This window comes from Serinus canaria, chromosome 13 (genome assembly GCF_022539315.1).
Source record: "Serinus canaria isolate serCan28SL12 chromosome 13, serCan2020, whole genome shotgun sequence".
NCBI lineage: Eukaryota > Metazoa > Chordata > Aves > Passeriformes > Fringillidae > Serinus > Serinus canaria.
In genome coordinates this window covers 18,054,031-18,067,863 of record NC_066327.1, presented here as the reverse complement: position 1 = coordinate 18,067,863, position 13,833 = coordinate 18,054,031, and the positions used below count along the sequence as shown (strand labels likewise).

The 13,833-nt window shown below is 46.5% G+C and overlaps 2 protein-coding genes across 6 annotated transcripts in view; both read left to right on the top strand.

Annotated features, from left to right (window-relative positions):
• The first annotated feature begins 3,362 nt into the window (after window positions 1-3,362).
• On the top strand, window positions 3,363-12,557 carry CDC23 (cell division cycle 23). Its single transcript, XM_009091582.4, has 16 exons — window positions 3,363-3,518; window positions 4,007-4,079; window positions 4,952-5,089; window positions 5,360-5,402; window positions 5,762-5,867; window positions 5,952-6,084; window positions 7,058-7,235; window positions 7,322-7,419; window positions 7,644-7,725; window positions 8,295-8,448; window positions 8,577-8,696; window positions 9,049-9,124; window positions 9,400-9,461; window positions 10,325-10,403; window positions 10,502-10,621; window positions 11,511-12,557. Exons 1-16 carry the CDS (start codon window positions 3,391-3,393, stop codon window positions 11,679-11,681), a joined length of 1,761 nt encoding a protein of 586 aa, XP_009089830.1. The 5' UTR covers window positions 3,363-3,390; the 3' UTR covers window positions 11,682-12,557.
• Window positions 12,558-13,436: 879 nt separating this feature from the next.
• The window catches only part of JAKMIP2 (janus kinase and microtubule interacting protein 2), a 36,854-nt gene continuing 36,457 nt past the window's right edge, over window positions 13,437-13,833 (top strand). For all 5 annotated transcript variants that reach the window (XR_003944976.2, XM_030229169.2, XM_050979614.1 and 2 more), the window contains exon 1: window positions 13,437-13,547. The gene's annotated coding sequence lies outside the window, so the exon portion shown is untranslated. The remainder of the gene's footprint in view (window positions 13,548-13,833) is intronic.

Here is a 13,833-nt window from a genome sequence, read left to right as displayed (position 1 = left end):
CTGAACAAGAGACAGAGAGGGGAAAAATGACATTACTGACTGCACAATAGCCTACTCTGATGTCACAATGCTATATTAACTGAGTCATAAGCAGATTTCCTGGAATTCAGGTCTCCCACCCTTTGAAACTATCCCCAGTTGGTGCAAATTTATTCTTTCATCTCAATTTAAATCAAGTATAAATGGTTTCCCTCATACTTTAGGGTCACATGGTTTCCAAGCTTTAACATTACTGTTGTTCCAACAGGCTACAAAAAGCAAAAGTGGGAGTTGAGTTAACTATGCTAAATGGAGAATACAACCAATAGCAGAAAATAAGTTCTTATAACATCAGATTTCTCTGTGTAAAATTATATAGGAAACTATAATCACAGTTGATCCTTAAAAAAGTTTAAAAACGTCATAATAAAGAAGTTCAATTCTCTAACTGTCAACAGATGAAACTAATTGCATTGGCAAGACACTTCACTTGCTAAAGACCACTTACACAGGATTTCATCGAGCATTACGTGTACATTTGAAGATCTCCACTTTGAAAAAAAAAGTTCTTTTTAAAGCACCTACACAAGCCATTGGGACGATGGACACATTCCCACCCTTCCATCACCGACCTTCCTTGTTTTTGTCAATTTGTTTCTCTGAGGGACTAGAGACAATCTCATCCAGGTAGCTGCTGAATATCAAGGGGCACAAGCTCCCCTCTTCCTAGAGCACCCAATCAGTACTGCTCAGTTATTCTGTATTTCCCCAAGATACTATCTGTTTTCACGCACAGAGGATTTAATTAGTCTCCTGGCTCTAAATGCTGTCACTTCAGAGCCGTCTGTTAAAGGATGGACGGACAGCAGAGCCGCGAGTTCGCGCTGCGGAGCGGCCGCGGAGCCGACCCCGAGCGCGGCCGGGCCCGCTGCTCGCCAGCGCGCAGCGCCCTCTGCTGCCGCGCGGCGGAACCGCAGGGACCGGCTCCGCCCGGGCAGGGAGCCAAAGGCGACTGTCACTGGGCAGCGCGCAGTGCCACCTCTGCGGGACCCCCCCCAAAGGCGACTGTCACTGGGCAGCGCGCAGTGCCACCTCTGCCGGACCCCCCCAAAGGCGACTGTCACTGGGCAGCGCGCAGTGCCACCTCTGCCGGACCCCCCCAAAGGCGACTGTCACTGGGCAGCGCGCAGTGCCACCTCTGCGGGACCCCCCCAAAGGCGACTGTCACTGGGCAGCGCGCAGTGCCACCTCTGCCGGACCCCCCCCAAAGGCGACTGTCACTGGGCAGCGCGCAGTGCCACCTCTGCCGGACCCCCCCCAAAGGCGACTGTCACTGGGCAGCGCGCAGTGCCACCTCTGCGGGACCTCCCCAAAGGCGACTGTCACTGGGCAGCGCGCAGTGCCACCTCTGCGGGACCCCCCCAAAGGCGACTGTCACTGGGCAGCGCGCAGTGCCACCTCTGCCGGACCCCCCCCAAAGGCGACTGTCACTGGGCAGCGCGCAGTGCCACCTCTGCCGGACCCCCCCCAAAGGCGACTGTCACTGGGCAGCGCGCAGTGCCACCTCTGCGGGACCCCCCCAAAGGCGACTGTCACTGGGCAGCGCGCAGTGCCACCTCTGCCGGACCCCCCCCAAAGGCGACTGTCACTGGGCAGCGCGCAGTGCCACCTCTGCCGGACCCCCCCCAAAGGCGACTGTCACTGGGCAGCGCGCAGTGCCACCTCTGCGGGACCTCCCCAAAGGCGACTGTCACTGGGCAGCGCGCAGTGCCACCTCTGCCGGACCCCCCCAAAGGCGACTGTCACTGGGCAGCGCGCAGTGCCACCGCTGCCAGAAACGCTGGTCTTTCACAGGAGCAGGCATGTGAAAAGCTGGGTCACAGCTGCCCAGGGCTCACACACAGGAACGTGACTCAAAGGTATTTTGCCTAGATTTCAGCGAGAAGAGAAGCAGCACTTCGTGCATTTTTGCAGCAGATTCAGTGTTTTGTATTGAAATCTCACTTCAAACATATTGTCTCAGTTTCCATTGGGAAAGCAGCACATAATACCCAGTGGGCCCAAAACTGAAGATAAACAGACCTTAATAAAATTACTTCACGCATACAAATTTTTTAAAATATGACTCTTTGTATTCATGTAAAAACTGAACATCCTTATATTAAAACCAGCAGAGAATCACAGAATCATTTAGATTGGATAAGATCATTGAGTCGAACTAGTGGACTCAAACAAATACCAAATACAATGTTAGGGGCATAGAGCACTAACAGCTGATCCCTACATATGGAGAACATAAAAGAGATGGTAAGTACAACAAAAATGTATCATCAGAAAATAATTCTGAGGTTCTTTCCATGTGTTCTGAGACGGGGCAAAGAGAGAGAGAATGAGGTATGAGTTAGGCTTTGTGTTGACTAGACCCACCTGTGTAGTAACAATAATAACAAAGTTTTTATTTGCGTTTTGGATATATGGGCTGGCAGAGTAATAAAAGTATTTTCTGTCAAAGCTACAACGGAACTTGCAAAACATTTGGCTAAAATTAAGAGAGGGAAAACCCCATGTAACGCTAAAGTTATACTTCAAATAATGGTTTAATTTGCTTTGTTTATTTGAAAAAACATTGAAGACTATAAATAACTCATCATTTCCCACTTTAACGACAAACTGGACATTTCCGATCTCTGCAAACCTTTGTAGAACAATCTCGATTTCAGCAGGTGGCTCCAGATGAAACGGTTCCAGATCAACGCAACCTTGAAATGTTCAAAGTAGTCATCACTACAGTGAAGACCAGTGGTAGCCTTAGACTCTATACTGGAGTCAGTGTGAGAATTAGTGTCATTCACAGCTCATCCAAAACCACAAATCTTTTCTCACAATGTGACACATTTTTAACCACCAGGGAACTGCCAGCCAGCTCAAACACAACCGGCCAATCAGGCGGCACGGCTCCGGCGCGCGCCCGCCACAACCGGCCAATCAGGCGGCACGGCTCCGGCGCGCGCCCGCCACAACCGGCCAATCAGGCGGCACGGTTCCGGCGCGCGCCCGCCACAACCGGCCAATCGGGCAGCACGGTTCCGGGACGCGCCGGGGATTGGTCACGGGACCCCTCGCCCTCGCCCAAGTAGAAGACTCCGTATAGGGGCGGGGCTGCGCAGTGCTTGAGGCTTTGATTGGCCGGACCGGCGGGCGGGGACGCAGTGTGCAGGTCCGCTATTGGTCAGACCGCCGACGGGCTGTGATTGGAACAAACCGGCGGGCGGGCACGCAGTGTGCGGGGCTGTGATTGGTCGGACCGGAGAACGGGGCTGTGATTGGACTGGCCGGCGGGCGGGCACGCAGTGTGCGGGGCTGTGATTGGCCGGGCCGGCGGGCGGGGCTGTGATTGGCCGGGCTGGCGCGATGGCGGCGGCGGCAATGGTGGCAGCGGCGGGCGGTGGCGACTTCTCGGATCTGCGGGAGATCAAGAAGCAGCTGCTGAGCGTGGCGGAGCGGAGCCGCGAGCGCGGACTGCAGCACAGCGGGAAGTGGTGAGCGGGCCCGGGCACAGATGGCCGGGGCCCAGCTCGGCGGCGCCGGGCTAACATGTTCTGTGCCCGGGGAGGGAAGGGAGGGAGGATGGGACGGAGCTAGGTTTCTTTAGTCTCGAGAAGAGGAGGCTCATCATGATGGGTACATAATTTTTAGCAACTTCGTGAAAGGAGTTTGCATTGAGGTGGGAGCCAGTCTCTTTTGCTGTGCCTGCGGGGAGGGGACCAGAGGAAATGGCCTTGAGTTGAGATAGGGGAGGTTCGATAAGATATTGGAAAATGTTTTTTAAATGTTCAGGTGGTGAGGCACTGAAATAGGTTTCCCAACCTCTGTCCCTGGAGGTTCTTAAGAGGTGTCTGCATCTGGCGCTAGATGATGTGGTTTAGGGATTGCAGTGGTGGTGCTGGGCTGACGGTTGGACTTGATGATCTCACAAGTCTCCTCCAACCTTGATGATTCAATGATCCTAATGCTCTCTTTCCCTCAGGGCTGCTGAACTTGCATTCGCCCTGGAGCCACTGCCACTGAGCGAGCTGCCGCCTCCCCCCGTGCTCACCGAGGTACGGCTCAGGCTGTGCTTGGGGGGAAGTGGCTGTGAGCTCCAGAAGGTGCTGCAGCTCATGTGGGTGGGCTGTTTAATCTTAACTGTGGAGGAAAACACGTCATTGCAATCTCCCAAGTGCCACGGGCGGGAGTCAGCGCTGAGCTCCAGTATTGCCATAATGCTGGGAACGTCCTTTCCATAGCGTGTTCAACAGGGCCAGAGAGCTGAATGTGCTTTCCCAGATGAAAGCATTATCTGTTACTGTGTCCTAAATGAAGCACTCTGTATGCCAAATTTGAAATCGCGTGCATGCTACTTTATTTTTATTCCTCTTCACTGAGGTCAAAATTTATTTTAATACAAATTATGTTTTGCCATTAAACTTGTGCTCGTTGGGACACAAGAGAAACAAGTCGTGTCTCCATCCTCACCTCTGTAGAATACAGTAGAACTCATAGGTGTATGTCCTGCTGTGTTATAGAAGTGTAACATGTCATAAATGCATTTCAAGGTATAATTACCAAGGAAGTGTTCTCTTGTATGTTAGCAGATTAATATTCTTTTATATGGAATTCCTGAGCAGGTTTCTTGTTTATGGTTTGTCATACTAATTGAACAGCTAAGTCTTGCCTTCTGGAATCTTGCCACAATTTGTTTCTGAAATCTCAACATTTATTTTAAATGTTCTGTACTCATTATTTGAGAACTCTAGAACTGGATCGTGTGAGGGAGTGGAGGAACTTTTCTGACTGTACTCAAACCATCTATAAAGATGGACAAACTACATTTTTAGCTTTTGGAGCAATTTCACTGATATGTTTGTGACCATGATTTTCCTAAAGTATGTCAGAGCTTCTTGGGTCTTAAAACTCTTGTGTGTCCCTGCAGGAGGATGCTCGTGATCTGGATGCCTACACGTTGGCCAAGTCATACTTCGATCTCAAGGAATATGACAGGGCTGCCTACTTTTTACAGGGCTGCAAGAGCCAGAAAGCTTACTTCTTGTACATGTACTCCAGATACCTGGTAAGGTAGAAAAAAAGGTTGCCTCCTAGCGGTGAACTCTGCTTCCAACCCCTCCCTGGCATATCTTTTTTTTTTTGCATATTCTTTTGCTTAGTTCCTAATGGCTGCCTTGAAGTCCAAATTCTGTGTTGGGGTAAAGAAAGACAGGGCTGTTCTTTTCAGAATTGTGCTATCTGTGAAAAATCAGTTTAAACACTGCTGCAAGTGCTGCAGCAAACATAGCAAAAATATTATTATAATATAATCTTGGATTTTCTTTCTTTTCTACAGTCAGGGGAAAAGAAAAAGGATGATGAGACAGTTGATAGTTTGGGTAAGTCTCTGGTGTCAAGAAATGCATGATGAGATTATGAAGCTTTTGTTGTTGACTCTTCATGTAACTCATCTTGGGTCTATGGCTTTCCCCTCAATTTTTTGGGTAATAGGTGCTGTTACACGATTTTTTTCATTCTCTTTCGATTCATTGGCTTAATTACAGGTTGCATATTTTCATCTATTAGGTCTTCTTTTAAACTGGGTGACCAGACTAAGCAATTTTCTTTAAAATGGGGAGCATAAACACAGGCTGGGAAGCTGTCATGTCAGTGATAATTCTGACTGTATCCTAGACTTGGCATTGCTGTGGTGAGACTCCTTACTGAAAGCTAGCTGTGGGACTTTCTCTTCATGTAGGGCCTCTGGAAAAAGGACAGGTGAAAAATGAAGCTCTACGAGAATTGAGAGTTGAGCTCAGCAAGAAACACAAGGCACAGGAACTGGATGGATTTGGCCTTTATCTGTAAGTGTTTGCATATATTTCTTATATATTTGTGTGGATACGCAGAATTGCATGATTCTTGTCAACCTGATACTTTTTTTGCAGGTATGGTGTTGTGCTGCGGAAACTGGACCTGGTGAAAGAAGCAATAGATGTGTTTGTTGAAGCTGCTCATGTTCTGCCTTTGCACTGGGGAGCCTGGCTGGAACTTTGCAACTTGATTACAGATAAAGAGATGGTAAAACTTTGGAGATAGCAAGATGTGGTAACAAATCTCAAGAGTTTAGCCTGATTCATTGACCAGTGTTTCTGTTTCCACAAGATTGATGTTGCCTACTGCTTCATTCTGTGAGACACTGTCAGGCAAGGCAATCCATGACTCTATATTATGTTCTAAAATTCTCCTTATCTTCAATAGCTTGTTGTATTGTAGCTTGAGAATCTTTATACAGGCACACCTAATTTCTTATCATTCCCCCACAAAGTGGTTTAAAAAATTTCCAATTCATGTGTTTTGGAAGCAGTTGTCACTGGGGTTATCATCTTGTCACATGAAGGAGATCCTCCTAAGAGACGTCCTTTTTTAATTTTTTCTTTATCTGATTCTAATTCCTCAGTTATTGAGCACTTCTCATAGTTTGAAAGGATATATAGAATCGCTACTTTCAAAACTGGAAAGATAATGTACACAGCCACCTAGGAGGTGAATTGTATCTGAGAAACAAACTTCAGATGCAAAACCAAAATAGATTATTTTTCTTTCTGTATGGAATTTGAGTCCACTTCTGGAATTCTTTGATAAATTCTGGATGATGAAGTATTTAAAACAGTACTTAAAAAAATTTTTTAAAAAGTGATGCAGAAGAGTGTTACCAATTTGTGGAAGAAGGGAAATGCATATTTTATTATATAATTTTGAGTCTGCTTACATAGTTCATTGAAATTAATGTTATGATATTGATGTTCAAACATAGGAAGAAAGTGCAGTCGGAATTTAATTGCTGAAGCAAGAGCCAGGTAATGTCATATTTGAAGACAATTTCTTCCCTGATTGACCAAATGGGTTTAAGAAAGTGACTGCAGGAAAGCCTCCAGGACCTCAGGACCATCTACTGAGTCATGGGAGGGAAGATAATGGATTCTTTGCCACACGTAGCTTGTAGAATACTTCTGATTGTCATCTCTTCCTCCTCTTCTTTGATTCTTGCTAGCTGAAGTTCCTGTCCTTGCCAGATACATGGATGAAAGAGTTCTTTCTTGCACACATTTATACGGAACTGCAGCTGATAGAGGAAGCTCTGCAGAAGTATCAGTCTCTCATTGATGCAGGATTTTCCAAAAGCACTTATATCATCTCTCAGATTGCAGTTGCCTACCACAATATAAGAGGTCAGTGACATTAAGTAGGAATGACCCCCTTAATGCAAACTTGGCATTTATAGTTGTTGGTGTCCCATATGCTGTTCTTTCACCAGATATTGACAAAGCTTTATCCATCTTTAATGAGCTGAGGAAACAAGATCCTTACAGGATAGAAAACATGGACACTTTCTCCAACTTGCTCTATGTAAGGGTAAGCATTCTTTGTCTGGCCTGTCCGTAGTGATGGTGTTTGTTGGAGGTATGTTAAACACTGGCAAAGCAGCTGGTGCTGTCTGGCCTCTCTGAATACTGGCTTTCATTTTCCCAACTCCATGGAAGAGAGGCACTGTATGCATTGCAGATTGCTTATTGCAGTTTCTTTCAAAGCATAATGTACTCTCTCTCTCTCATTACTTTATTCTTTTGTTCCACTAGAGCATGAAGCCTGAGTTGAGCTACCTGGCTCATAATCTCTGTGAGATAGACAAGTACCGTGTTGAGACCTGCTGTGTAATTGGTGAGAGCCAATTCTCTTACATGTTATTTTTGCATCTTATTTTGCTGTGTGTAGGCTGTGTGAGGGAATCTTGGAAACACCTGAGGAAGTGATAAGCTGGCAAGGCAATCAAAATCACCGCTTGGTGAATTTGGATTCAGGCAGCCTGAAAAGCAGACTAAATGACAGAGTACCTTTTTCTCTCATTTCTTTCTGAAAGCTGCTGTAATAGTTCTAGGGCAGAAAGTAGACCCATCTACCTAAAAATCCCTTTATAGTCTTCAAACTCCAGTAGAAATAGTTGTGTATCAGGAGCAGGAAATTGATTTGTTAGATCATGACACTCCGGGGTGATGGAATCATAAATTGATTGGTACAGCTGGTAAAGGATTGACCAGAAGACTGGTGAACAGAGTGCAATTGGGTCTCTTGAGGTTTGAATTAGTTCTGTCTTTATTAGGACTCTTGTTAGGAGGTAGTAGATAATAGACATTGCATCATTTTTTCTACTTCTCTATTGGTGTTGGTTTTTCTTGTTGGCTGGTTGTGGGTTTTAAAAAATTATTTAAATATTATGCCTTTTACTTTAGGAAATTATTATAGCTTGCGTTCCCAGCATGAAAAAGCAGCACTCTATTTCCAGAGGGCCTTGAAACTGAATCCTCGTTATCTAGGAGCCTGGACACTTATGGGACATGAGTATATGGAGATGAAGAACACATCTGCAGCTATCCAGGCTTATAGGTACCGCTCATGTACTGCACAAAATGGTGTTTCCTTCTGAAGTAGTAACTTCTATTTTTTCTTAGTGTTTTGCTGGACTTGGTTTTGATCCTGACTTTCTGTCTAGTTTATTTCCTTTTCATTGACAGGCATGCAATAGAGGTGAACAAAAGGGACTACAGAGCATGGTATGGCTTGGGGCAAACCTATGAAATCCTCAAAATGCCATTTTACTGTCTCTACTACTACCGACGGGCCCACCAGCTCAGGTAGAGTTGAGAATGGAGCCGTGTTTATTGGTCTTCATTCTGATATGGTTGATACTGGCTAAGGAGTTTACATGCAGGAACTAAGTTGGGGAAGGAAAAAAGCATTGATGCTTTGTGATGTGTGCAGTCCCACTGTTCCAAATCCTTTTAGTTGTGTTAGTTAACTGTTAACAAAAGCTTTGTCAGTTAAATGTTGAGGATGACTGGTCAGGAGTAAGAGTGTTGCTTTATGCAAAAGGATGCAGACTGCCAGGTGTAGATTATTTTTTTCTCTTGACCACCCTCCATCTTCCCCTCATCCTGAGATCAGCTGGCAGTCCATTAAACTACCTGAAGAATTGCTCTTTTACAGACCAAATGACTCTCGTATGCTGGTTGCTCTAGGAGAATGCTATGAGAAACTCAATCAGTTGGTGGAAGCTAAGAAGGTGAGAACTGATGTGTAAGACTAGGGTGTCTTCCAGAACACTGGGTGAAATTGCAGCAAAATTATGTAGCTAGTGCTACCTAAATTCATTGGCAATTACAGCTGGGGAAGTACTGCTGCAATATAACTAAAGCAGCTGATAAATAAGGAGTTGTCTATAGATGCATGCCCCTTTTGCTGACAATCCCTGTAATTTTTTGTTTCTGATTTGCATGCTGGAGTCATGAACTGAACTAATTTTTGTGGCATGCTTGACTGACTTTCCTTCCTTGACAGTGCTATTGGAGAGCTTATGCTGTGGGAGATGTGGAGAAAATGGCACTTGTGAAACTTGCCAAGTGAGTATGTACCCTCACTGAACTGTCACGGTTGTGTTAAATGCAAGTCCCACTTTGATGCCCAATGATAAAATACAGAATTTAAACAAGTGGAATTGCTGTTAGCTAACATTACTTTTGGAGCTGTGTAAGAATTGGTGTCTTTAGGGCTGTAGTGACTGCAAATTTTGGTGTCCAGCTTCATCTTTGTTTCAGTCAGGATAATTAGAGGGAATGATAGCAATATGTGGGTTGCAAATGACTTCTGAATCCTGGGGTGTTTTGAGCATGCAGTACTAGCAATTGTATTTGTTGTATTGCAACTTAAAAGCAGACCATGGCTGTAGATGATGTATAAAATTGTAGTTTGATTTTCTTTTTCCTTTCTAGTATATGGCTGTGCATTGGAAGAGGTCTAATGTGAATACTGTGACATCAGCACTAATTTTATTTTGGTGGGGATAAAGTAGTATAAAGTGAGAAAAGAGAAGAGGGAAAAAAAGGGGCAAATGAAAAGTGAAACTGTTGTACAAATTTGGGTTGTAGCAGGGGAAGAAGGAGCACTGGAGGGAGTAGTGAGTAAGTAGAATGGGAAAGGTTTGTTAAAAGGTTTAAAATGCAACAGAATATACAAAGGCCCCTGCTGTGGTTGTCACTGCTTCTAGCTGTCTAGTCATATCTGACTGCCTCTGTGTCTGTCAGCATGACTGCAAACTGGATCGTGTCTTTCCACAAGGAGTAGTAACATGTTGCATGTCCTGCAAATTCTGAAGGAAAGGACCTGGCTTTAGTCCAGGTCAGGGTGAGCAGGTACATTCTCATAGACCAAGAAGGTCTTCAACAGGGCAGTCTTGTTCCAGTGACCCACTTTTCTCCTTTTGTAGGTTGCATGAACAGCTGAATGAATCTGAACAGGCAGCTCAATGCTACATCAAATATATCCAGGATATCTATTCCTGTGGGGTAAGAAGATAGCTTGGGAATAAAAGGAGACGTAAACATGGTGTACAACTACATTGGAAGGCACTTACTAATTATGTTTTTTACCCCACTCACTGTAGGAGGTAGTGGAGCACCTGGAGGTCAGCACTGCATTTCGTTACCTGGCCCAGTACTACTTCAAATGTAAGCTTTGGGATGAAGCCTCAGCCTGTGCTCAGAAATGCTGTGCCTTCAATGATGTGAGTACCTGCACAGTCTTTGGTGCTTCTTTCTTAAGGGATCTATGACCTTGATCTTGGCTCCGCTCAGAGTAGAAAGAATCTTCTAAGAAGAAATGAGGGCTGCCTGCCATACAAGTCACATCCTGAATGGTGGTTGTCATCTATGCCTGATCAGTTATGCTGAGGATGGTTGATAAAAGTCATGGAAAGTGGTGTAGATAATGAAACTGAACCATACCTCATTGGAATTCACTAAGTAAAAGAATTTGAAGCATCACATGGCAGTCTTAAGGCTGCTAAAAATCTTGGTGTTGAGGAGGTAGTGGAATGGTCACAAACTCCCACACACTGTGTGGTGGTGGTGGTGGTGGTAATTTTAAAACTTTTTTTCCTCATCTTCTATGTGTAGATGGTGCAGAGAGTATAATAGTACTTGGGTTTTGTGTGCAACTTCATACTCTGTGATGCTATGTATCTGTAAGTGGGCAGTTTGGGATTTTTAATTTCAGCCTAGTGGTAGCCACTAATCATGAGTGCAGGGTGTTTAGCCTATCCTTGACAAAGCTGCCTGGAGCTCTCTATAACCTGAATTCACCTTATTTGAAGTTTTCCCAATCTACTTTTTGCTGGAATATTTAGACAGCTTCAGTGGTTGATGGTTCTGTTCTCTGAAATACCCAAGAAACACACCAATCAGGAGTAAAAGGAGGAAAGACTAAAACAAAAAAAAGTGACTTACCTTAACATTTCTAAGGAGCAGATGAAAAAAGAATTGAGAATGTCTTTTATAGCTTGTAGCCTTACAGAATGACAAGCTACTTTAAATTACACTGCTTACATACAGAATTTGACCCAGAAACCATCCATTCATAGTTGTATTGTTCTGTTTTCTACAAATTAATTTCAGACTAGAGAAGAAGGAAAGGCCCTGCTGCGCCAGATCTTACAGCTTCGCAGCCAAGGAGAAACATCATCCACAGATGTTGCTGCTCCTTTTTTCCTTCCTGCATCCTTGTCAGCCAACAACACTCCCACACGTCGTGTCTCTCCTCTCAATCTGTCTTCTGTAACACCATGAACAATTCTGATACTTCTAACTTGTGCATTGGATGTGACATTGCAGATGGGACATGCAACCACTTCTTTCTAGGGAAATTCCTCCTTTTGTTGTTGCCCTCACATAAAGGGAAGGAGTTAGCAGAGTCCACAGCTGAAGACAGACGGGCCCCAACAGGGAAAAGGGGAGCCTGATGTGAAAGTGCCTGTGCTGCAATGTGAGAACCTGTTCTACTTCTCACCATGTCATTCCAGTCAGAGGGCAGACATGTCCCACTACACAGGACTACTAAGGGAGGCATTGGGAAGAGCTTGTCTGCTTGAGTTAAAATACATTTAAAGTCTGATTCTGCCAAGTTACCTCTGGTCTTTACTGCACTTCTTTGGAGGACCTCTTAGTGGTATCACTGCTGTCCTCATCAGGAGCTGTTACCTACCTGTCTATGTAATTACTTTTGCTTGTCTTGAACTACACAGGAGACATTTCACAAAAGCAGTAGAATAGGCACTTAGAGATAGGTCCCATGGGTATGTTAAAGGATTGGCAAATGTCAGAGGAATTCCAAGTAGCTACAGGTGACAGCTGTCTGAGTTCTCACTGTAGATCTGATGGATAGTTTTGTCTTTCAGTAGAAAAGCAGTTGGGATAGCACAATTAAAAAAATAATGAAGTTACAGTTCTTGGGCTTTGTGGTGCAGGTTCCATGTGTACTGTAGCAATGGAATCAAATGAACTATAATGGATCATTTTGTTAAGGAGACAAAAAGATAATTATGCCTTTGTTTCAGAATTAGTGTGCTTGTTCACCCCTATAAATTTACAGCCACACCTCTATGTCTGTGGCATGACTTTAAATCAAGGACAAAGCATTTAAAAAACCCTTCCCATTTAGCCATAGCTTCCTGTGTTTCTTGAGACCAGTTGTAGAGGTGGGCACATCAGGAAACCTGGGTCACAGCCATGGGCCCTCTGTACAATGCATTTGCAACATGTCCATGGGGCAGAGGGAACCCATGTTCTTAGTTCTGGGCATCTTTAGAAGTTACTGTCCCATGTTCCATAGTATCCATTCAACAACCAATTCTACTGCAGATGGTTTTAAACAGTAAAACTGGATCTTGATGTATTTTCCAAGAACTCTCCTAATTCCTTGCAAACCTGAGGATATCAATGACACTATTATAAAATTGTTGTCACGAGGGGCAAATTGTGCTTGATAAACTTGGTACTGGCTCTCTGCATGGGGCTTAATGTGCTGGTGGATAAGCGAAGTGACTCACGTAATTTACTTGTGCTTGTGCAAAGCATTTGATACTGTTGCTTCCACACGGTGTCCTTGTCTCTAAGCTGGAAAGACATGGATTGGATAGGTGGACCCCTGGGTGACGAAGGTCACAGTCCCAAATATTGTGGCCATTGACGTGCTGTCCAAATGGAGACTAGTGATGAAGTGTATCCCTCGGAAGTCGCAAGGCCTGGGACGAGCTGTAGCTTGAGGCCACGGGGACTCCGGACGCCTCGAGTCGCATATGGTCCGGGGGCTGCGGCCCTGTGCCCTCAGAGGCCGGCTTGTTCGGGCCCCGCCGGCAGGGAGTTCTGAGGGAGCCCTGCGCTCCGGGCACCGCGGGCACCTCTCGGCCGGGGCGGCCCGCGCTCCCCGCGGCGCTGCCGGGGCGCAGCTGCGGCGGGGCGGGCGGGGCTGCCGCAGCCCCGGACCGGCAGCGCAGCCTCGGCCGCGGGGCGGCGGCGGCGGGGCGGGCGCGCGCCCTCAGCGCCGGCGCGCAGGAGGCGGCGGGGCCGGTGCGGGCGCTGGAGCCGCCGCGGCGGCAGGAAGATGGATGCGCCGTGCTCATCCCTCGCCGCTCGGCGTCTTTCCTTGGCGGCACGGTGAGCGGCGGCGGCGGCGGCCGAGAGGGTCGCCCGGTGCCCGTGGCTGTAGAACAATGACCGACCGGCTGCGGGGGGCCGGGGCGGCGGCGCGGAGGGGGAGGAAGCGATGGAGGTGATGAACGGGAGGGGAGCGCGACCGGGAGCCGACGTTGGTGATGGAGAGGAGATGGCGGGAGAGGTGTGGCAGGCGCAGCCCGCAGCCGCCCCAGCCTGCCGCCGGCCCTGCACCATTGTATACCGCCGGTCATTGTCCGCCCGAAGCGGGCGCGGCGCGCTGGGTGCG

Coding starts and splice junctions, on each gene's coding strand:
- CDC23 (XM_009091582.4), top strand. CDS start 3,391: ATGGCGGCGGCGGCAATGGTGGCAGCGGCGGGCGGTGGCGACTTCTCG. Junction 5,403..5,761: donor TGAGACAGTTGATAGTTTGG/GTAAGTCTCTGG, acceptor CTCTTCATGTAG/GGCCTCTGGAAAAAGGACAG. Junction 5,868..5,951: donor GATGGATTTGGCCTTTATCT/GTAAGTGTTTGC, acceptor CTTTTTTTGCAG/GTATGGTGTTGTGCTGCGGA.